This window comes from Microcaecilia unicolor, chromosome 3 (genome assembly GCF_901765095.1).
Source record: "Microcaecilia unicolor chromosome 3, aMicUni1.1, whole genome shotgun sequence".
NCBI classification, from domain to species: domain Eukaryota; kingdom Metazoa; phylum Chordata; class Amphibia; order Gymnophiona; family Siphonopidae; genus Microcaecilia; species Microcaecilia unicolor.
This window is the reverse complement of record NC_044033.1, coordinates 335595020-335618039: the sequence shown is the minus strand read 5'-3', so window position 1 is coordinate 335618039 and position 23020 is coordinate 335595020. Positions and strand designations below refer to the sequence as shown.

At 43.3% G+C, this 23020-nt stretch overlaps 1 protein-coding gene across 1 annotated transcript; it reads left to right on the top strand.

Annotated features, from left to right (window-relative positions):
• The first annotated feature begins 2637 nt into the window (after positions 1-2637).
• LOC115464728 (vomeronasal type-2 receptor 116-like) lies at positions 2638-22889 on the top strand. The gene is made up of 7 exons (XM_030195085.1): positions 2638-2731; positions 5747-5922; positions 14593-15381; positions 15974-16201; positions 18963-19089; positions 19565-20434; positions 22822-22889. The coding sequence occupies exons 1-7, from the start codon at positions 2638-2640 to the stop codon at positions 22887-22889; spliced, it is 2352 nt and encodes a 783-aa protein (XP_030050945.1).
• The last annotated feature ends 131 nt before the right edge of the window (positions 22890-23020 follow it).

Here is a 23020-nt window from a genome sequence, read left to right as displayed (position 1 = left end):
TCCTAATTGAAACTTGGACGTCCCTTTCAAAAATGTTCCTCTATATTTCTTTTGAGATGTGGTGACCAGAATTGAATGCAATATTTGAGGTGCGGTCGTGCCATGGAGCAATACAAGGGCATTATAATGTCCTCCTTTTTGTTTTCCATTCTCTTGTAATTTTTCACAATCCTCTTGCACATAATTTGGCCATGTGGCCAATTTAGGGCACTTTATATAGAGTTTGGGGGTAACTGCCTTTGCAATTTAACAACTTTGAATAAATTTGTGTCATCAGCAAATTGAATTACCTCACTAGTTAATGCCATCTCTAGATCATTTATAAATATATTAAAAAGCAGTGGTCCCAGCACAGACCCTTGTGAACCCCACTATCAACCCTTCTCAATTGAGAATACTGACCATTTAACCCTACTCTCTGTTTTCTATCTTTTAACCAGTTTTTAATCCACAACAGAACATTACCTTCTATCGCATGACTTTCTAATTTCCTTCAGTTCTTCATTAATTACTTTGTCAAATGCCTTTTGAAAATCCAGATACACAATAACGACCGGTTCACCTTTATGCACATTTGTTCACCCCTTCAAAGGAATGTAGTAGATTGGTGAAGTAAGATTTCCTTTCACTAAATCCGTGTTGGCTTTGGGGCTCATTTTCAAAGGGGAAAAAGATCCCAAAAAAGGAGAAGTCCAAACCAAATAGGGAGGCCGGACACAACTGGGCTGTAGGCCAGCAGGAAGGAAAGGGTTAAAGAATACAGGGGAGGGAGGGGGGGGGTCGAAGGGGGAAGGAAGGCATAAATGATGGACAGCAGGTAAGGAAAGGTCTTTCGGGCCGCATCAGCAAGCCAGAGGAGCTGAGCTGAAGGAGGATAGAGATCTGAACATGCTTACATACCTCGAGAAGGCCTGAGAAGGCCTGACTCGAACATTTTTCTCCTTCCAGAGTGCTTCAGGTTGTTTGCTTTTAAATGCTCCTTTTTGCATGCTTTAAATCTCCTGTTTGTTTGCTGACAAAAGTCCGTTTGCCTGCTCTATCTTTTTCCTGCTTCGTCGCATTTGGCCTCCGTTTATCTTTCCTTTGTTCCAGCTGTTAGCATAATGAGGAGTGCCGGTTTGAGGCATGTCGATTGACCAGCTTTTTAATCTTGCGTCTGCTGAACACGTGGAGGTGTTTGTTCCTGCCATTATTAAAAGGTGTGAAAATGGTCGTTTTCGCGCTCCCGCCAGTCTGTGATGACGTACAATAGGGGCGGGTCACTAGAACTTACTTTCTCTTCCAAGGAAGGTTGTAGGGCTTTATTTAGGCTTAAGTTAAGTGGCATTTACAGCCTATGGCTGCAATTTTGTGATTGAACACCGGAGGGAGCCCTGGCCATGCTATTCTGCTTCTTAGCTTCATCATAGTTTTCACTACGGTTTCAGACAGTACCATTCGAATATTTTGCTACTTATTTATTTGTTTGTTGCATGTGTATCCCACATTTTCCCACCCCTTGGCAGGCTCAAGGTGACTTACAATACATCATGGATAGGGGAAATGAGAACAGATTTGTCATATGGGGTTACAGAAGGATTTAGGTGGCCTGGTAATACAAGACATAATAGTAAAATAGAAGGTACAAACTTACAGGCAAAGGTATATGTGGGAGTTTTCCATGACTTGGTCTTATAATCACTGCAGGTGTACCCCACAGTTAATTATTTGCCATTAATTCAAAGGGATGCACATTTTGTTTTGGGCGTCATACCGCCATATGCATGCTAATAAAATTCTCTTCTTAGTGATTTTAATGCAGATATGCCTTCTCGTCGCAAGACACAAGGAGGGACCCCAGCGACGGCGAAGCGCGCCACGGCGAAGCGCGCCAATAAGCCGCGGACACCCGGTGGCAGGAAGAAATCATCGGCGACCCAGAACACAGCCTCACCAGATGCGGACACACTGATGGGCGAACTGCAAAAACTTATCAATCAGCATGGGGTGGCATCTGTTGCCCAGAAGCTGCAGACCATGGGAGGAGCGAGATCCATAGCATCGACTCCCCAGCAGCCACTGCTACACGAAGCTGGACCGTCAGTGGTCTTAGCTTCGACTACTGTCGTCCCTCAGGCCCTGTCCACGGCGGGTGAGTCTGCCAATTACTGTACATCACAACACACAAGAGACACATCCATGGTAGAGGTGCTTAGGAAAGTACTAAATGAGTTTGACGCTCGGCCTATCATGACTCCGTCCCAAACAGGTAGTGGGGCATTGCAGGTATCGACCACTACCCCCCTAGGCGGGACAGATTCACCCCCTGTGCCGCCTGGGCATGCGCTTGACAACCCGGAGGTATTAGCCTCTGTCTGTCAACAAGGGGTTGTTAATCCGCGTGCCGACATGGTTTGCGAGGTGTTTACATTGTCTAGATGTGTCTCTAGGACAATGAAAGAAAAGATATGGAAGCGGGAGTTCATTGACATTTTCTCACTCCTTTTACGGGAGTCAGATGAGGAGGGCGGGAATGTGCAGGACAAAATTTTGACTACAATTGGCATGGAGAGAAAACTGCGCATAGCCAAGTCCATTAACAACTGAACGTCCGCGTTCCATATCTTCATGTCAGCAGTAGTCAAAAAAGACCCGGGAATGAGCCAGTACTTGATCCGGTATATGGACTCGATCATCAAAGCCCACAGGCGCTATGGGGGATGGGCATGGCTAAATTACGATGTGAAATTTCGTAAGAGCCTGGCCGATGACCCTTCTATTACATGGCAACATAAATTTGTGGATTTATGGCTAGAAGAGATGTCCGCTAATTGGCCTTTTCCCCATGAGAAAGGATATAGTCTCTGGGATACAACAGCGCAGACGAATACTAGACAAGGGCAGTCCTATCTCCAGCTTGGGGGGGTGGGGGGGAGGAAGCATATCACTATCCAGGGAGGTAAAGGGGTGTGTTGGCAATTTAACGGAGGACATTGCACATAGCATCCTTGTAAATTCCGGCATGCTTGCTCACAATGTGGGGGAGGACACCCTGCGTCGCAGTGCAGATCACCGAAAGACAGACGGGGCCCCTCGTTCCCCCCCACCCAAGTTGCTGACGGAGCTCGCCCCGTCTCCCGTTAAACTGCAGCCCATGTTATACTGGCTGACTAAGTACCCAGACAAGACGAGTGCGGAGGCTATTAGGCAGGGATTTCGAAAGGGCTACTCAATTCCTTACAAAGGGAGCCTGCACCAATCTATTATTTGCCCCAAAAATGCCAAGTCTGTCGACACTTACCAGCATGTAGCTAAGGAAAAGATAGAAAAGGAGTTGTGTTTAGAGCGGATAGCGGGTCCATTTCCTGCACTCCCTTTTCCAGTAGCAATAATTTCCCCTATTGGCATTATACCAAAGAAGGACCCGGGTAAATTCAGACTGATTCATAACCTTTCCTATCCTTTAGGACGATCCTTGAAATTTTATTGACCCGGAGGATTGTTCGGTGCAATACACTTCTCTAGACCAGGCCATCAAAGTAATTCGGGCGCATGGGCGCGAGGCCTGCCTAGCGAAAGCTGACATAGAGTCTGCATTTCGATTGCTGCCGATCTCCCCGGACTCCTTTCACCTATTCAGTTTTCGTTTTGATGACCAGTACTATTTTGACCGATGTATGCCGATGGGTTGCTCAATTTCTTGTGCATACTTCGAACAGTTTAGTTCGTTTGTGCAATGGGTGGTGGAGCAAGTGGCCCCAGGGGGGGCCTTGGTCCATTACCTGGATGATTTTTTTGTGCATCGGACGGGACGATTGCCAGTGCGCAGCAATGTTGCAAGCGTTTTCGGATGTAGCACAAAAATTCGGCATACCCCTGGCGGCAAATAAAACGGTCGGGCCTAGTACAGTCCTCACTTTTCTGGGTATTGAGTTGGACGTTAGAGGCCAACTGTCACGGCTTCCCACAGACAAAATTGTTAAATTAAGGGCAGCAGTGCGGCAATTGAGACGGCTGCGTAAAGCCACGTTACAACAATTCCAAGAAGTACTGGGTCTCTTATGCTTCGCGATGCACGTCATTCCCATGGGTCGAGTCTTTGCAAGAAAACTAGCATTAGCTACTAAGGGGGTGACACAAGCTCATTACCACATACAAATCACTCAGGCTATTAAAGCTAATCTTAGCGTTTGGGAGACATTCTTGACACAATTCAACGGAATTTCCTTTTGGTATGATGCCCCTACCCCTTTGTCCGCTCTCCAAGTGTTCACGGATGCTGCGGGGGGGGGGGGGGGGGGAAGGATTTGGCATTTATTTTCAAGGTGCTTGGTGCGCGGCGCGCTGGCTCCCATTGTGGATAGAGTCAGGAACCACGAGGGACATCACCTTCCTGGAGTTGTTTCCCATTATGGCAACCTTCCACATTTGGGGTCAGGGACTCGCGAATCATACGCTACTGTTCCATTCTGACAATATGGCGGTAGTCGAAGCAATCAACAGGTTATCCGCGCATACGGTATGCACTGTTAACTTATTGAGGAATATAGTGCTGCATGTTTATGTCTGAATATAGTGATTAAAGCGCAGCATGTGCCAGGCAAGCAGAACTCCATAGCTGATGCATTGTCTTGTTTTAAGTTTTCAGAATTCAGACTGCTGGCACCGTCGGGGGATCGATCGCCGACTCCAATACCGGCCACCGTCTGGCAATTTGGCCTGTAGCAGTTTTGGAATTGATGCTGCGCTCTCTGTCCGATGTCACAAGGAGAAGATATCTGGCTGCCCTGACGACCTTTCTGGATTTTATGGATGTCCAGGGAGGGTCGAAGGCTTTCAGAGTAGACACCGTAGTACGCTATCTCCTAGTATCCCGGGTGAACGGGGTGGGAAGGGGTCGGGTGGCCGTCACTTTGGCTGGCATAGGTTTCTTTGCAAAGGCGATGGGACTGGCCAACCCGACCCGCAATTTTGTGGTCACCAGATTGTTACGGGGATGGCATAGAGAACAAGGGCATCGTCCCGATGGGAGGCGGCCCATTATGCATGGCGAACTGCTGCAACTATTCCAGGCAACTGAGGCAGTATGTTCCACCTCCTACGAGACTTGCCTGTTTCGCTGTGCCTTTTCCCTGGCATTTTTCGGGGCCCTCCGGGTGAGTGAACTAGTAGCTAAGTCAAAGATGGCATCCCCCGAGATGGGGCTATTACTAAGGGATGTCACCTTGCACGGGGGCTCCTTTAGTTTAGTAATCAGAAAATCAAAAACAGACCAAATGTCGAGGGGAACTTGCCTGTCTTTACATCAACAGGGGGACGCCAGAACATGCCCAGTACAGTCACTGTCCAAGTACGTTTGGATTTGGCCCGCAGGCGGGGGATGGCTGCTAGTACACCAGAACGGATCACCCCTCACCCGTTTTCAGTTCACGAGGGTGTTAGCGCTATGTGTGCGGCAGGCAGGGTTGTCATCGACCGGTTTTAGTTCCCACTTCTTTTGCATAGGAGCTGCGACGGCCGCAGCTGCCCAGGGACTGCCGGCACAGCAAATTATGGACCTGGGTCGCTGGAAGTCGCAGGTCTACAAGACATATATTAGACCTTAGTCTCCTAGCATTAAGTCCTAGATGGGTCTACTATCAGGCGGGGGTATCGTTCCTTACGCTGTCTGCCTTCAATGCATGTATTAAGCACGTCACTTAAATCTCCCTTGTCTCATAATTTGCATTTACCCCTTATCATTAATGCCTTGCTTCACATATTGCAGGTGGCCGGGAGACAGAGCGCAGAATCTGGATCTGCGGTCATTCCTTTGTGCACTGGGCTCGTAGGAGGGCTGCGGTACGGCCCAATGGGGAGAACTTGGGTTTCCCCAGAGGGCAAGTAGCAGTCACTTGGCTGGGACTCCGAGGGATGCGATGGGCGCAGCTGCTGCCAACCGTGGTATGGCGATTGAACTCTCTCCCCCCCCCTCAAGTCCTGATTGTGCATCTAGGGGGCAATGACTTAGCCCAGGTAAACAGTATCCTCCTGTTACAAAATATGCAACAGGATTTGTTACAATTTGCATCCTCATACCCACAATTACGGTTGGGTTGGGTTGGTCTGGTCTGATATCATACCACGCAGGGTGTGGTGAGGGGCACGGTCACATTCGGCCGTCGAACAAACTAGGAGGAAGCTTAACAAGTGGATGGCCAAGTTTCTAACCACTCTGAAGGGTCAGGCCATTGCACATCCCCTCATTACAGCGGCCGATAGGGGGTTGTACAGACCAGACGGGGTCCATCTATCGGACATAGGGCTAGATATCTTTAATTCGGACCTACAGGATTACATTGAAGCCACAAATTGGGTTGAAGGGCGCTAGGGCTTACAGGCAAGGGTATGCCGCAGCCAAGGTGTACACACAGGTTAAGGACAGGGTGTAGGTAAAACTACAGGGGGGTACACAGCATGTCACCACAGAATGGTTCCTCGGGGGCAGGGAATAATGGCTGACGTTCAAGGTCAAGTGCAAGGTTAAGACCGGCAAGGGGCCAGGTCTAAGTTCACTTAGCTTGATCACATTGTCTCCTGGCTTAAATGGCTGGGAGGCCCAGAGATTATGCAGGGTGTGTCCTTAAACAGGAGGCACCCTAATTGGGGGTGTGTGCTTTGACGGCACAACCGGCAGAGCGATAAAACACGAAACGAGTGACAAGCTGTGTACCTGGGGGTCTTCCTATGAGTTGTAATGTGATAGGAAGTCATGAAATTTACGACAGAAGTAAATGCGATTTATTGAGATGTAATGCAAAGTGCTTGGTTGCGGCCATAATAAATTCCAAATTTGTCAAAGAAGCGGCTGGTCCTGTTTCTCCTTATTGGTGGTAAAAGAGTGGACGATTGAGCAGTGCCGAATGCCCCAGTTGTGGCATGTCTGCATTTGGACATTTTTTTCACAAAAACGTCCAAAGTACTATTTTCGAAACCAATTTTTAGACGTTTTTCTATGAAGTCTGTCAGAAGTTTATTCAAATCACAAGGGGGCATGTTAAGGGTGGGATCTGGGCATTCCTAACACTTGGACATTTTTCTGCCATAATGGAACAAAACAAAAACATCCAGGGCTATAATTTGGATGGTTTGGTCTAGACCTGTTTTATTAACAAATAAGCCACAAAAAAGTGCCCTAAATGATCAGATGACCACTGGAGGGAATCAGGGATGACCTCCCCTTACTCCCCCAGGGGTCATTAACCCCTTGCCATCCATTCCCCATAAAAGTTGATTATTAACTTTGGGGTGCCCCCACCCCAAAGTTGATATTTGGGGTGGGTGGCACCCAAGATGGCGACCTGATTGGACGCTGGGACGGGAGCTCCGCTAGAATCGCGATCTGAATTGCCCCATCGGGGGCTCGCGAGCAGAGCTGCCCCGCTACCCTTGAGGAGGTGGAGTACCTCCTCTGGACGGGACTGTAGTCCCCACGAATGACAATCGAGACTTGCAAACGGAGATCCGGGAGTCCCGGAGCCACATGGAAGACGGGCGCTGGGGCCCCGGCTCATTGAGAACCACGTTCTGACCTCCCCCGCTGCCCAATTGCCACTGGAGGAACGGAGGCACGGGACAGCTAGAACGGAGGGCAGCGGCACAGAGATCGAGCGACGCCTCCGCTAGACCCCTCCGCTGAGCGCTGATCACCCAACCGGCGTGGCGACTGACGCTGGCGCATTGAGTGGCAGGCATAGCAGGAGAGGCCTGAAATCGGCGGAACCAGTTGGCGGAACGAGTCACTACCACCCCACTGCCATCCCAGGCAGGAAGAGGCAGGCGAACCTCCCCACGGAGGCTGGTGCTGGAGCCAAGACCGGGATCGATTCTACCCGCACCGCTTCTTCCCATGACCAACACCCACACCGCCTCTTCCGAATCCATCGGGCACCGACCACCACGGAGACGAACGCTTCACCCCCACTTCGCTGCTCAGCCACCTGGACTCGCAGAGGTGAGAAGATATCTGGCAGTGGACAGCTGACAAAGTAGAGACCCGCGTGGTGGCGAGGAGAGAGCGAGTGACCAACAAGAGGTAGGCAAGAAGGGACGGTGCACCCTGGCAGCCCGACTGCATGACCAGAGACTCGGGACATCCATGCCTCACCTGAGAAGGATGGCAGTCAAGGTGGAGACCCGCGTGGCGGTGAGGAAAAGGCAAGTGACCAACGGGTAGAAGGCAGGAGGAGACAGAGCACCCTTGCAGCCCGATCGCAAGACCAGAGGTGCACATATTAACATTACACTAAAAAAAAAAAAGTATCACAAATAGCAGCTCATAGACTCACACGCTTTATTTGAGTGCACAGGTTGACGGCTGCTTAGGGATAGTAGAAATAGAGACTAACCAAATTGACTTCCTTGCTTACAATGGACTAGAAAGACTCACTCCCACTCCTGTCTATTAAACCCCCTGCAGCTGCTCATAGGTTTGCATGCTTTGTTTTGAGTGCTCTGGATGATGGCTGCACAGGGTTGGGGAAACAAAGATTAAGCAAATTGGCTCCCTTGCTCACGATGGACCGGATAGGCTAACTTTCTTCCAGTCTATCAAACCTCCTACGAGATCACCTACAAGACGAGCATTGAGAGACTGGAAATAGCGACCCAGTGCCGAGTCTCCACTGCTACCCCAAGCACCTCAACTGTAGGTGGCCCAGCCGTCGGACATAACCAGCACGCGACTACACTCGGAGCAACCCCCCCCCCCCCCCCCCCCAGGGCAGCTGCAGAATAACATTCCTCCAGGTAAACTACTTGATCAGCTGAAAAGTAAAAAAAAAAACAAAAAAAAAAACAAATCCAACTCGTTATACCAGAACTGTATTACCTTAATACTGCTTTAAAGAACTTTAACTTTGCACTAACTTACTGTTTATGCTGCACTGTGCATACTGCACTGCTTACTGTCTAAGTTGCACTGCTTATACTGCACTGCTTAGACTGTACTGCTTATACTGTACTGCGTATACTGTTTATACTGTGTACTGTGTACTGCTTACTGTTTAAGTTGCACTGCTTAGACTGCACTGCTTAGACTGTACTGCTTATACTGTACTGCGTATACTGTACTGCTTACTGTTTAAGTTTACGTTGTACTGCTTATACTGCACTGCTTACACTGTACTGCACTACTCATGCTGTAATGATTGTATTGTACTGCCTATACAGCACTGCTTACTACCATATTGCTTACGGCAACACTCTCTATATTAATGAACTATAGCAATACTGTAATGACTATCTTATAATGATGTCAGATATGCTCTCCAACCTCTACCCTCTAAACATCCTTTAGAGCATCCTTTAGATGCGACACTGCCTACTGTTCGCACAAAATTTCATTCACTAATACCTTCAAACACAACCAAAAACCATGAACCATAGCCAACATGAACACCAAAAAACTACTCATGATAATTTACTTCCTCCCCCTAATCTACCACGCATGGACCACTCCCAACTTAACAACCTACCCACAATACATAAACCTTACAAACAACCCATCTACAACTTACCAGACCAAAAGAATAACAACCAACTAAAAGGAAAAACAAATACATATGGAAATAACCAACAGAAAGGGAAGAAAGGAAACAACAAAAACAAATACCAAGAAAACAAGCAACAAATAAAAATGAACACATCTACGGCCCGGATCGAACCTCACCATCCAATCCAACTGGGATAAGTAAACGCCAGGTCAGTAGTAAACAAAACAGAGATCATAACAGACTGGATCACCACAGACAATCTTGACCTCCTATTCATCACTGAAACCTGGATCCACAACCTTAAAGATCCCATAATCTTAGATTTATGCCCACCAGGATACAAAATTACCCACTGGACAAGAAACGGGAAAAGAGGAGGTAGAATAGCCATAATATACAAATCCGAGTTCACTGTCACAACCACAGCTGAATCCATCCTACCTCAACTTGAAATTGCCTCAGTAAGAATCAACCACCCAAACTTACAGGAACACCTTAACGCAATCCTACTTTACAGGCTGCCAGGTAACTGGCAGGACTCCCAAATACACCTCATGGACTTAATCTCGAACACATGTGTCTCTACTTCAAACCTTATCATAATAGGCGATATTAACCTGCACCTGGAAGATCTTACCTCAACAAGCACCCAAGAATGCAAAGAATTCCTACAATTATGGGATCTTCACATACCAAACGCACAGCCAACACACACTAAAGTACACACACTAGACATTATCACATATAAATTCAATCCAGACTTAAACCTTATACTAGCAGATACAAAATGGATACCCACACTGTGGTCAGACTACTACAAAACATACATCTCCCTCCAATGGTGAACGAAAACCACAATTAAAAAACAAGAACGAACAACCTACATCACGAGAGGAAAAATAGGCTCGGTAATATTCTGGCAACAAATCTACTATAACGGATGGACAACAAAGGCAGACATAACCCAATTCCTCCTAGACTGGGACGATAGATGCAGAAAAATATTAGACAACATTGCCCCAACTCAAACCAGAACCTCGCACAGAAAGAACTCAATACCGTGGTTCAACGAGGAACTGAAAAAACTCAAAACACAAATTAGGAAATTAGAACATGTGTGGAATAAAAAGAAAGACAATCCCACACTTAACGCTTGGAAACAACTCCGAAGAAAATACAAATACACCATAAGACAAACCAAAAGACTATACTACAAAACTGAAATTGGACCTGTATAATTATACTACAGCAAGAGGCCCTCACTGGATGCCCACCGGAAGGGTGGAAGGCCAGATTTTAGGACTCAGGCTGTAAAAATACCAGCTAGGTTTAAAAATCTATGACTGGCTGAGCAAGGACTTGCTTTTCCTGCAAGTTAATATGCGTTCTAGTTTAAGATCTATCCACTGGAATAGTGGTGGGCCAAGCTACATAGCTTTGTGCAGCTGAAAAGCACTGACTGGGCCTGATAACCTACTAATGGCCTTATAGATGAGTCTTAACAAAATCAGGTACAAATTGAATGTAGCACTTATTACAATGGAGTTTGTCTTTCTATAAGATGAAACTGAGATCATAAGATGATAAAAAAAAGAGGAAGTGAAACTGATATGCTAAAAATAAGATGTTCTGGCAGAAGAGAAAACATGTTGACAAAAGAGGATATTGCACAATAACTTGCAATAGCTAGAACGGAAGTATCTGGCCGGATAGGAAAGTATGATCTCAGAAATTGAGAAATATTAGGAAAAAAAGGTACCTCACAATAGACTTGTATTGGGACTTGGGGCTATAAAAGAGATAAGATTTTGAGAGGGAGTGGGAGTCATCCCCAACACTTCTCGGACGGCAGCGCTCTGTGCCATTGAATCCAGAATCTGTTTGATGTCTGTACTTGATTGGAAAACTTGGTAAGAATAAAGTCTTCTTTCTGAAATCTATCTCTGTCTTTATTTCCAATAATTCTTTACCTGTCATTCTAACTTAAAACTAAGCCACATACGATTAACACACACTTTTTACACTAATTTTTATAGATTTCTAATACCATATATATGGGAACATAAATGGGCAAAGATATACTTAGATCCTGATAGACAGAAGGCCATGGTCATGGACATTATCCTAGACTTACGCCTTCTGGTATCTACACAACAGATATATCACCGGAATGGAATATCAGAAAGATTTAGGCAGGCGGCCCTACACATAGTGGAAGCGCAGACCCTTTGTCCCTGGAGAAGGGTATTCCTAGGGTGCAAGGAGGGCCTTTAAAATTTACAGACCAAACTACAAGGACATACACAAACTCTTCCAACTTGTGAACAAACTACTAGACACCACACCAGTCACGAACAACAGCAAAGACACACCAGGAGCTGACAACCTCGCGAAGTACTTCAAAGAGAAAATCGTACAACTATGACTTAAAATACCTGTCAGCCCCATTGAATACGCTACACTCCTAGACTGTCTAGACCCAGACCCTGGAGTATACCCAGCAGATAGGACTTGGACTGAATTCGAAATACTTTCGGAAGATCTCATCTCCCAAACGCTTAAAAGATTCGCCAAATCTCATTGCAAGCTAGATATATGTCCAAATAACCTTATGAAATCGGCCCCTCAACAATTTATAACAGACCTAACGATACACGTGAATTTTATGCTACAACATGGACTCTTCCCAAAGGAGAAAAGAAACATTCTACTCACCCCCATACCCAAAGATGCAAAGACAAATGCAAGTGAATTAACCAACTATAGACTAGTAGCATCCATTCCCTTAATAACCAAAATAACAGAAGGGATGGTGACCAAACAACTCACAGACTATCTAAACAAGTTCTCAGTACTACATGACTCCCAGTCAGGATTTCGTTCTAATCACAGTACTGAAACAGTACTAGTTACGCTCATGACTAAATTCAAACAAATGATTGCGACCGGCAAGAACATACTACTTCTACAATTCGACATGGTTGATCATGGAATTCTACTACACATCCTTGAATACTTCGGTATCGGAGGCAACGTTCTTAATTGGTTTAAGGGATTCCTAACCACACGCTCATATCAAGTGACATCAAATTCGACTACATCAGCCACATGGACACCTGAATGTGGAGTTCCAAGGGGATCCCCCCTCTCACCGATCATATTCAACCTAATGATGATACCCTTGGCCAAACTACTATCAAACCAAAACCTCAACCCATAGATACAGTATATATTGCTGATGATGTAACGATCTACATCCCATTCAAACAAGACCTAAAAGAAATTTCCAATGAAATCAACCAAAGTCTACATATCAAGCACTCCTGGGCAGATGCATTTCAGTTGAAACTTAATGCAGAAAAAACCCAATGCCTAATACTCACCTCTCAACACAATACGCGCAAATTTACCATCATCAACACACCAAAACTAAATCTACCAATTTCGGAAACCCTAAAAATTCTTGGAATTACCATTGATCGGCACCTAACACTTGAGGATCACGCAAAAAACACAACCAAAAAGATGTTCCACTCAATGTGGAAATTAAAAAGAGTAAGACCATTCTTCCCAAGGACCGTCTTCCATAATCTGGTAAAATTATTAGTACTCAGTCATCTAGACTACTGCAACTTACTCTACGCTGGCTGCAAAGAGCAAATACTCAAAAAACTCCAAACAGCCTAGAACACGACAGCCAGACTCATATTCGGAAAATCAAAATATGAAAGTGCAAAACCCCTACGAGAGAAGCTACACTGGCTCCCACTCAAAGAACGCATCACGTTCAAAGTATGTACCCTAGTTCACAAAATCATCCATGGCAATGCCCCAGCCTACATGTCAGACCTGATAGACCTACCACCCAGGAATGCTAAAAAATCATCTCGCACATTCCTTAATCTTCATTTCCCCAATTGCAAAGGTCTAAAATACAAACTAATGCATGCATCAACCTTTTCCTATATGAGCACGCAATTCTGGAACGCGCTGCCACGCAACCTAAAAGCGATCTATGAACTGACCAACTTCTGCAAACTACTGAAGACCCATCTCTTTGACAAGATATACCACAAAGATCAACACATGTGAAACTCCCCAAATATATCCAGAAATGTTTAATAATGCCTTCTGTTATATTACTATCATGTATTCCATTACCATGCAACCCAAAATCCTTCTGTAATATCAAATGTCTATTCTCTTCTTATTTCCACTATCCATGATGTATTGTAAGCCACATTGAGCCTTCAAAGAGGTGGGAAAATGTGGGATACAAATGCAATAAATAAATAAATAAATAAATAAATAAAAACATTACTTACCAGCCTCAGGTCCATTAGAGCAGCAAGCAGGTCCCTGGTGCAGTGCATTGCAGACAGGTGGACCCAGGCTCATATGTCCCCCTATCTGTTACACTTGTGGTGGAAACTGTGAGCACTCCAAACCCCACTATACCCGTGTATAAGTGTCCCCTTCACAGATAAGAGATATTGTAGTGGTGTACAGTTGGGGGTGGTGGGTTTTGGGGGGCTCAGCAGATAAGATAAGGGAGCAACAGTGAGATGTGTGCCTGGGAGCATTTATTTGAAGTCCACTCTAGTGCTCCCAAGTGTGTCCCATTGCTTTCCTGGATCTTCCTACATCCCAATGGCTTGATTTTGTGCGTTTTTCACTTGGACATTTTTTTCTTGGACCAAAAAGATAAATGCACAGAGCACAAAACATTTAGCAAATAGCCATTTTTGGAATAAAAAAAGGATAGAAATTTTTCTGTTTTGAAAATGGCTATATTCTCCACTTGAATTTTAGACGTTTTTAGCAAAACACCCAAAGTTGGATTTAGACGTCATATCAAAAATGCCCCTCTTTGTCTCATTAATCCATGCTTATGTATATGCTCTGTAATTTTGTTCTTTACAATAGTCTCTGCCATATATTGGCCACCCTCCAATCTTCCGATGCCATGCTCGATTTTAAAGATAAATTACATATTACTATGCTCTAAATATTTGATATGTGAATGAAATATGATCTTTTCATGGCAAAGGTGCTGATAAATTCAATCTTTTATTTTTAGCAGATAAGTTACATCTCAGGAAATCTTCTCATGAGCGACACAGCTAAGTTTCCTTATTTCTACCGGACTGTTCCCAGTGACCTGCACATCTGTGCTGGGATAGTCAAACTATTGAAGCATTTTGGCTGGACCTGGGTTGGTATCATTGCATTTGATGATGAAAACAGCATGAGGGCTGTGCAGATCCTGAGAGAAGGAATTGAGCAGAGTGGAGGTTGCATTGAATTCATAGAAACCTTACGTCAGTCCCGTTCACTCAGGCTTCAAAATACAGATATTTATAACACCTTCAGTACATATTCAACTAAAGTGATTATTTTGTATTCTAATAAAGACTACAGAGAGATTATAAGACATACACCCATTTGGGAAGCACCTGGAAAGGTCTGGATCATCTCAGAAGAATGGGGATTTTTCTTCCCCTCATACAGTGTTGATAGAAAAAACACCTTAGCTTTAGCAGTTGCAAAGAAAACTATTCCAAGCTTTCACAAATTTGTCCGTGAGGGGAATCCTGCCATGTTTCCAAATGATTCATTCATAGAGATGTGGTGGAAGAACCTGTGTAACAACCAGTGCCCCAAGAGCATCCAAAGATCCTGCAGCAGTGATGAAACATTTTTTTTCCAAATCCACTGTGACTCTATAAACTCTGGGGATAGTTATAACGTTTACAATGCTGTGTATGGCCTGGCACATGCATTGCATGACATGATCACTTCTGGTTCTAGGAATACCACCAAGAGGAGTGGAGAAAGTGAGAGATTTTTAGATTTTCTGCCATGGAAGGTAACATCCTATGTTAGAAGAATGATATGTTCAGAAAGAAGTGATGGTATATGATTGCGCAGTGTGAAAGGGAAGCAGGATGTAGTGAATTGCAGAAGGTCTTTTAACTATTAAACAGATGCTTCTTGTCCAACATTATAGACACACAGCTAATTGCAGAGATAAAAGCACATATAAAAACTACATATTTATCTAATATTTAACTAAGTATTTATCCTGCAGCTGTTGTGTTAAAAGGTTGGAAGAAAAGAAAAGCTTTGAGGCCTGCGTGATAAGATACTTCACCAGATAAGTTGTTTTTGGGGCATGCCTATTGATCCTCTGGAACTGTGGAACTATGTAACAGAGTGTTATGAGATTAAATAAAGAGGACGCTTCTAAATTTTGCATTTTTGCATGAAAGTGTGGATTAGCTTTTTTTAAAATTAATGGGGTAAAAAGGTAATTTTTAAAATAAACTTCAAAAATAAGCTCCACGCTAATGTTGCTTCAAATTGAAAACATGTTCCTAAGATCAGGATCAGATTGTATGAACTTAAAAGTTATAACCGCAGTGAGCTTCACTATTAAAAATGTCTCTCATTTTCATTAGCTTCATCATTATCTGAAGAACCTCCACTTTAAGAACGTTCTGGGTGAGGAAATCCTTTTTGATGAGAACGGTGATCTCGCCATTGGATATGATATTATAAACGTTGTCATTCTACCCGATGGGACACGGATTAAAGAAATTGTTGGAAGTTATAACTCTTATGCTCCTCCAGATCAGGAATTTACTATCTATGAAGAGGCAATCATGTGGGAGAGAACATTCAACGAGGTCAGATTTAAAGTCAATTTAAGCTCATCACGTTGGCATTTGAGGCCCTTCACTTTGGCACCTCCACTCCCCCCCCCTTACCTCACTGCTCTCATTTCTTCTTACACCTGTTAGTGCAGAACTCCAAAGGGCAGGGACAGGTCAGGGGCATTCTCACAAATTACACGTGTTGTTATAGAATACTTGCATTTGCCTACTTGCCATCAGTTGGGTGCCTGTATTTACACCAGCCTTTAGCAGGTATAAATGCTCACACCCAAAGTTAGGTGTGAAGTTTTCACTGAGTTAATCTGTAAAGGTCAATAGAACACTTTCATAGCACTCATTATTTCAGTGCCTATCTTTTAAGAGCATAAGCACAGCCATACTGGGACAGACCAATGGTCCACCTAGCCCACTATCCTGCTTCCAATAGTGGCCAATCCAGGTCACAAGTACCTGACGTAAACCCAATTAGTAGCAACATTCCATGATACTAAGCCCAGGGCAAGCAGTGGTTTCCCCATGAATGTCTCAATAGCAGACTGTGGACGTTTCCTCCAGGAACTTGTCCAAACCTTTTTTAAACCCATATATGCAAACCGCTGATACCTCCATGTAACTTCTTTGAGTGTCCCCTACTCTTTGTACTTTTTGAAGGAATCTAGCTCACTGTGTACCTATTCCATGTAAGTTTTGAGGTTACATAGCAATACCATGTTTTATAATAGGACAAAATATTTTTTCACTCAATATATGGTTAAACTCTGATTATCTGAAGGCGATGAAACAGTGCGACAAGACAGTGGCTATAGCCTTAAGGATGCTAGACTGTATAGAGAGAGGCATGACCAGCAGAAGAAAGGAGGTGTTGATGCCCCTGTACAAGTCATTGGTGAGGCCCCACTTGGAGTATTATGTTCAGTTTTTAAGGTCATGTCTTGCTAAGGATGTAAAAGAACTTGAAGAGGTCCAGAGGAAGGTGACAAAAATGGAAGATCTGAATATGTATACCCTAGAGGAGAGGAAGCACAGCTATTCAAATACTTGAAAAGTATTAATATAGAAATAAATATTTTACAGAGAAGGGGAAATGGTAAAACTAGAGGACATGAATTGAGGTTGCAGGGTGGTAGACTTAGGAATAACGTCAGGAAATTCTTCTTTACAGAGAAGTATGGCTGATGCTTGGAATGCCCTCCCGAGGGAGGAGGTGGAGACAAAACGGTGGAGGAATTTGAAAAAGTGTGGGATGAACACAGAGGATCTCTAATTAGAAAATGAATGGTATAAACAGCAAAAAAAAAAATGATTGGTGGTGTGTTTGCATGTTCAGTGGCATAAGTACATAAGTACATACGCACCGCCATACTGGGAAAAGACCAAGGATCCATCAAGCCCAGAATCCTGTCTCCGACAGCGGCCAATCCAGGCACCGGTGTCCCTCCCAAATCCTCCTCGGTGAAGACCGAAGCAAAGAATTCATTTAATTTCTCCGCTACGGCTCGGTCTTCCCTGATCGCCCCTTTAACACCATTTTCGTCCAGCGGTCCAACCAATTCTTTAGCCGGCTTCCTGCTTTTAATGTATCTAAAAATTTTTTTTACTATGTATTTTCGCTTCTAACGCTAATTTTTTTTCAAAGTCCTTTTTTGCCCTCCTTATCTCCGCTTTGCATTTGGCTTGGCATTCCTTATGTTTTATCTTGTTACTTTCAATCGGTTCTCTTCTCCACTTTCTGAATGATTCTTTTTTGGTTCTAATGACTTCTTTTTCCTTACTGTTTAGCCACGCCGGCTGACAATTGGTCTTTTTTCCCCTTTTTCTAAAATGCTGAATATATTTGTCCTGTACCTCCAGGATGTGAAGAACTAAGGCTGGTGCTGGGCAATGATCAAGCATTTTAAATCACATTCATTGTTGGTTTAATCATGACTTGATAATGAGCGTGACTGGAAGGCCAACTGGTTGGATCATTCAGGTCTTTGTCTACCATCATTTGCTAATTTATCTATATATCTTCATGCTATATTCAGCAGTAATATCTATATAGCTTAGCCCTCTAAGTACACCAGCCTAACTTTAAATAAATCAATTAACAATATAATGTTAGACCTGCTATGTCTGCAGTGTAATTTAATATCAACGGGTATGTTAACTGGACAGTAGCTGAATAGTACTGATAGCTGTATAAAATTAGGCCCTGCTCCTGGAACATGCTTGCTGCATTCTTAACAGATCAAGATAAATTTGGCCAAAATATATCTATTTGACAAGGCAACAAGTTTAAACAAACAATACCTCGTGTAGCTGAATGAAACTCACTCTGGATAAAGATGTCACCTAAATGATTGAAAAAACAAAAATGCTTATAAGATAAGCAACCAATGGTGAGCAGCTCCATGAGGTAAATGTTCAGACTTGGAGGTAGAAAAGTAGGTTACAAAGAAATCACCTAAAAGTCCTTTTTTCTTATGAGAAAGCAGAGGTATTTTCTCATACTTTTAATCAAACCATTAAAGGTGACCTGCACAGCTACATTGCTCAAAACATTCCCCAATCAGCCTGAATGACTGATTCCAGGTCAAACCTACTTCATATTATTTATATTTCCAATCAAAATAGAGCTCATACTGACCTCCATATTCTACTGAGTAGGCTTGCAATGAGCTGAAAAACTAAATGGGAATAATGCTCATGTTTAGACAGAAAAGTAACACTGCATTTGAAAAGTCATAACCCAGTATTACTTCATGTTAATCAGTTTCTTCTCAATCCTCAGACACCTCCAGAGTTCAGGTGCAGTCCGAGTTGCCGTCCTGGGTTCAGGAAATTAACCAGGGAAGGAAAGCCTGTCTGCTGCTATGACTGTATTCCCTGTCCAGAGGGAGAGATCTCCAGCCAGACTGGTGAGTGATTTCATGTTATTATGTGCTACGCTCATATTAGGCCCATATTCATCCTTTATTGAAGACCCAACATGGGCCAGCAAATATGCATGCACTCCTGCCTTTTCCAAAACATCAACTCAACTGAGCACATCCTGATCTGGATGTCTCAATTGCAATCTCAGTATTCTATGAAAAATGGGTATTTGCATGTCCTAGTGGAATACCTTATATCTAATCCAAAAATACGCGCTGGATACCGCTAGGAAAACTAATCACACCCCGATTAGATAAGACGTATGGAATCCTTTTAAAACATCCATTTCACGTGAAAGTTCGTCTAAAAGATAATGCATGATTTTATTGCCAGGAAGCTCATCGTTCATTACTTGCTACTGTCTGTCAATTTGAAACAAGCCTTATTATAAGGGAACAGTTACTGTGCTATAACTGATGTGATTTGTGAGGTAATGAGACAATATTTTTTCATTCTCAGATACAGATGCCTGTACGAAATGCCCAGAGGACCAATGGCCCAATCAGAAGAAAGATGCCTGCATCCCAAAAGTAATATCCTTCTTGACCCATGAAGAGCCTTTGGGGATAACTTTGACTTTCATCTGTATTTTCTTAATTCTCATTAATACTGCCATTTTGGGGATCTTTATTCATTACAAAGACACCCCCATAGTGAAAGCCAACAACCAATACCTCAGTTACATTCTCCTTATCTCCCTCATGCTCTGCTTCCTCTGTTCCTTGGTATTCATTGGCCACCCTGACAAAGTGACCTGTATTCTCCGACAGACTGCTTTTGGGATCAGTTTTTCCATTGCTCTCTCCTCTATATTGGCAAAAACCACCACTGTGGTCATGGCCTTTCATGCCACCAAGCCTGGAAGCAAGCTCCGGAAATGGATGAGTTCCAGGATCTCAATTTCTGTAGTCCTTTTCTGTTCCCTTATTCAAACTGTTCTGTGTCTTGCCTGGTTGTTCACTTCTCCCCCGTTCCCATACCTTAATATGAAATCAGAAATTGGAACAATACTAACTGAATGTAATGAAGGGTCAATACATGCATTTTACTGTGTTTTGGGTTACCTGGGATTTCTGGCTGGCATCAGCTTCATTGTAGCTTTTTTAGCAAGAAATCTACCTGACAGGTTCAATGAAGCCAAATACATCACCTTTAGCATGTTGGTGTTCTGCAGTGTCTGGATCTCCTTCATCCCAACTTACTTGAGCACCAAGGGCAAGTACATGGTGGCAGTGGAGATATTTGCTATCCTGGCTTCTAGTGCTGGACTCCTGGGCTGTATCTTTTTCCCTAAGTGCTATATTATTCTGCTGAGACCTGAAAGGAACAGCAGAAAATGCTTTTAAATTTAAATATTGTTATCAGTTGTTGGGCAAGTCCAAGTTGAGTGTCCTTTTTTTACCCAGAAATTGCATCTTTGGTTGAAGTCATCCTAAATTTCAAATATTTTATATTATAGCCGAAATTAGATATTATACACAATTTCTATATATCATTAAGTAGATGTGGAGAGGCATAATCGAAAGGGGCGCCCAAGTTTTCCAGAAGACGCCCTCGCAGGATGTCCCAGCGAAGGGGCGGGGAAATCCGTATTATCGAAACAAGATGGGTGTCCATTTTTTGTTTCGATAATACGGCCGGGGACGCCCAAATCTTGAAATTTAGGTCATCCCTAGAGATGGTCGTGCTTAGACTTGGTCATTTCTGATTTTTAGCGATAATGGAAACTAAGGATGCCCATCTCAGAAACGACCAAATGCAAGCCCTTTGGTCATGGGAGGAGCCAGCATTCATAGTGCACTGGTCCCCCTGACATGCCAGGACACCAACCGGGCACCCTAGGGGGCACTGCAGTGGACTTCAGAAAAAGCTCCAAGGTACATACCTCCCTTACCTTGTGTGCTGAGCCCCCCACAACCCCCCCTCCAAAAAAAAATCCACTCCCCACAACTGTACACCACTACCCTTAGTTCTTGTACTAAGTTCTGAAGCTAACGTTGAAGCCTCTTAAAATTTACACTCCAGTCCATCCATATCTATTCAGCCATGATCAGGGCGCAGACCGTAGAAGTCTGCCCAGCATTGGTTTTACTCTCCAATTACCAACGTCATCACCTAATCTCCGCTAAGATTCCTTGGATCCATTCCTTCTAAACAGGATTCCTTTGTGTTTATCCCATGCATGTTTGAATTCCATTACTGTTTTCATCTCCACCACCTCCCACGGGAGGGCATTCTATGTATCTACCACCCTTTCCTTCCCTTTACAGCACAATCTTTACTTCAGCTGAGGTAGGCCAGTCCACCCCAACTGACCCGATGAAGGTCACCCCCCCTGGACCATTAGTGGAGTGACCTGTATAAAAGCACGTGCTTTTATACAATCAATCGTTTGACGCATTTAAATAAGTAAGGTGTTTACATACATGACGTAAAGTTACTTGAGTGTGCGACTTTTCTAATTTTTTACATAAGGTATTTCCTCATCACTACTACTACTACTACTACTTATCATTTATATAGTGCTACAAGGCATACGCAGAGATGTACATCATACACAAAAAGACAGTCCCTGCTCAGAGAGCTTACAATCTAGATAAGACAGATAAACAGACAGAACAATAAGGGTAAGGGAATAAAGAGGTGAGGATAAAAAGGACAGGGCAAGTGAGTAGTGATTAGGAGTCAAAACCTTAATGTCTTGAAGTGACACATCTTTCTGTTTTTTATCTTTAGATTGGTCATCTCTTACTTAAGAAACATTGCCAATGATTGTGTTCTCAGTTTTTTATGCGCTTTTAAGGTTTTGGTTTGTTTTGATGTCTAGATTCACCATCTTTTTATTGAAAAAGATTTATCAACAAGCTTGCTTTCATTTTTAATGTGTTTTTTTTAAGTTTCTCTGTTCTTTGTTTATACTAATATTACGTTTAGTTAATTGTGAGTATAATAGAGCTCTCCGGTTTTACATTAGCTCTTTGGTTTCATACTAGTACTCTGTTTTATATTGATACTCCCTATTTTTACACCATGTTTGTCCTTTTTGAGATCATTTATTTCACTTGCAGTATAGGATGTCTTACATATACAAGATTTTATTATTTCTATCATTTTTATATTAAATTTTGTTTATATTTCTTTATAGGAATTTGACATCCAATAACCTGATTACATAAGAAAGTTTTGTGTTTATTTATTTTTTACATCTTTGGAACATCCTAACTTCAGTTGCCTAGAGCACACCCTATAAGCTGTGGCACATGATATAAGTGTATGCCCATATGTAAATGGGTACTCTTAATGTTTAAACAGTTCTGTTCCACATTTGTTTCAGAGATTACATGTATTTTATTTTATTTTATCGTATTTAATTTTTAATTTTAAGTCATATATTATAGTCACATCTTATTTCTAAGACAATTTTATATTCATGTTACTCATGTATATATATATATATGTGTGTTTTGATTCATAATTTTTATATTTCAGTATACTATTTGTGTATGTTTTTCTAGACTCCTGAGGCAGGTGTGTAGGTGCTGAAACATAGCTGCTGTGTCAAGCCATTTGATGTTTCCTAATAAAGACTTAATTTTTATATGTCTCCCTGGGTTATTGCAAAGGCCAGACCATCCTACTCCTTTTTGCTGTACTACTTTGATGTAGGAATTGTGGGTTCCTCCACCTCCTGTCGTCGTTCCTGGCTGACATGAAAGTCATAAACCACCTTAGGGAGAAAAGAAGACACAGTATGAATGGAGAAACCAACTTCAGTAAAATGTAGGAAAGGATCCTGGCAAGAGTGCCTGAAGCTCAGAAATCTGCTGAGCAGAATTACCATGAGAAATATGGTTTTCAAGGTAAGATCCTTGAGCCATGCCTTCTGAAGGAGCTCAAAGGGCACTCTCTGAAGAG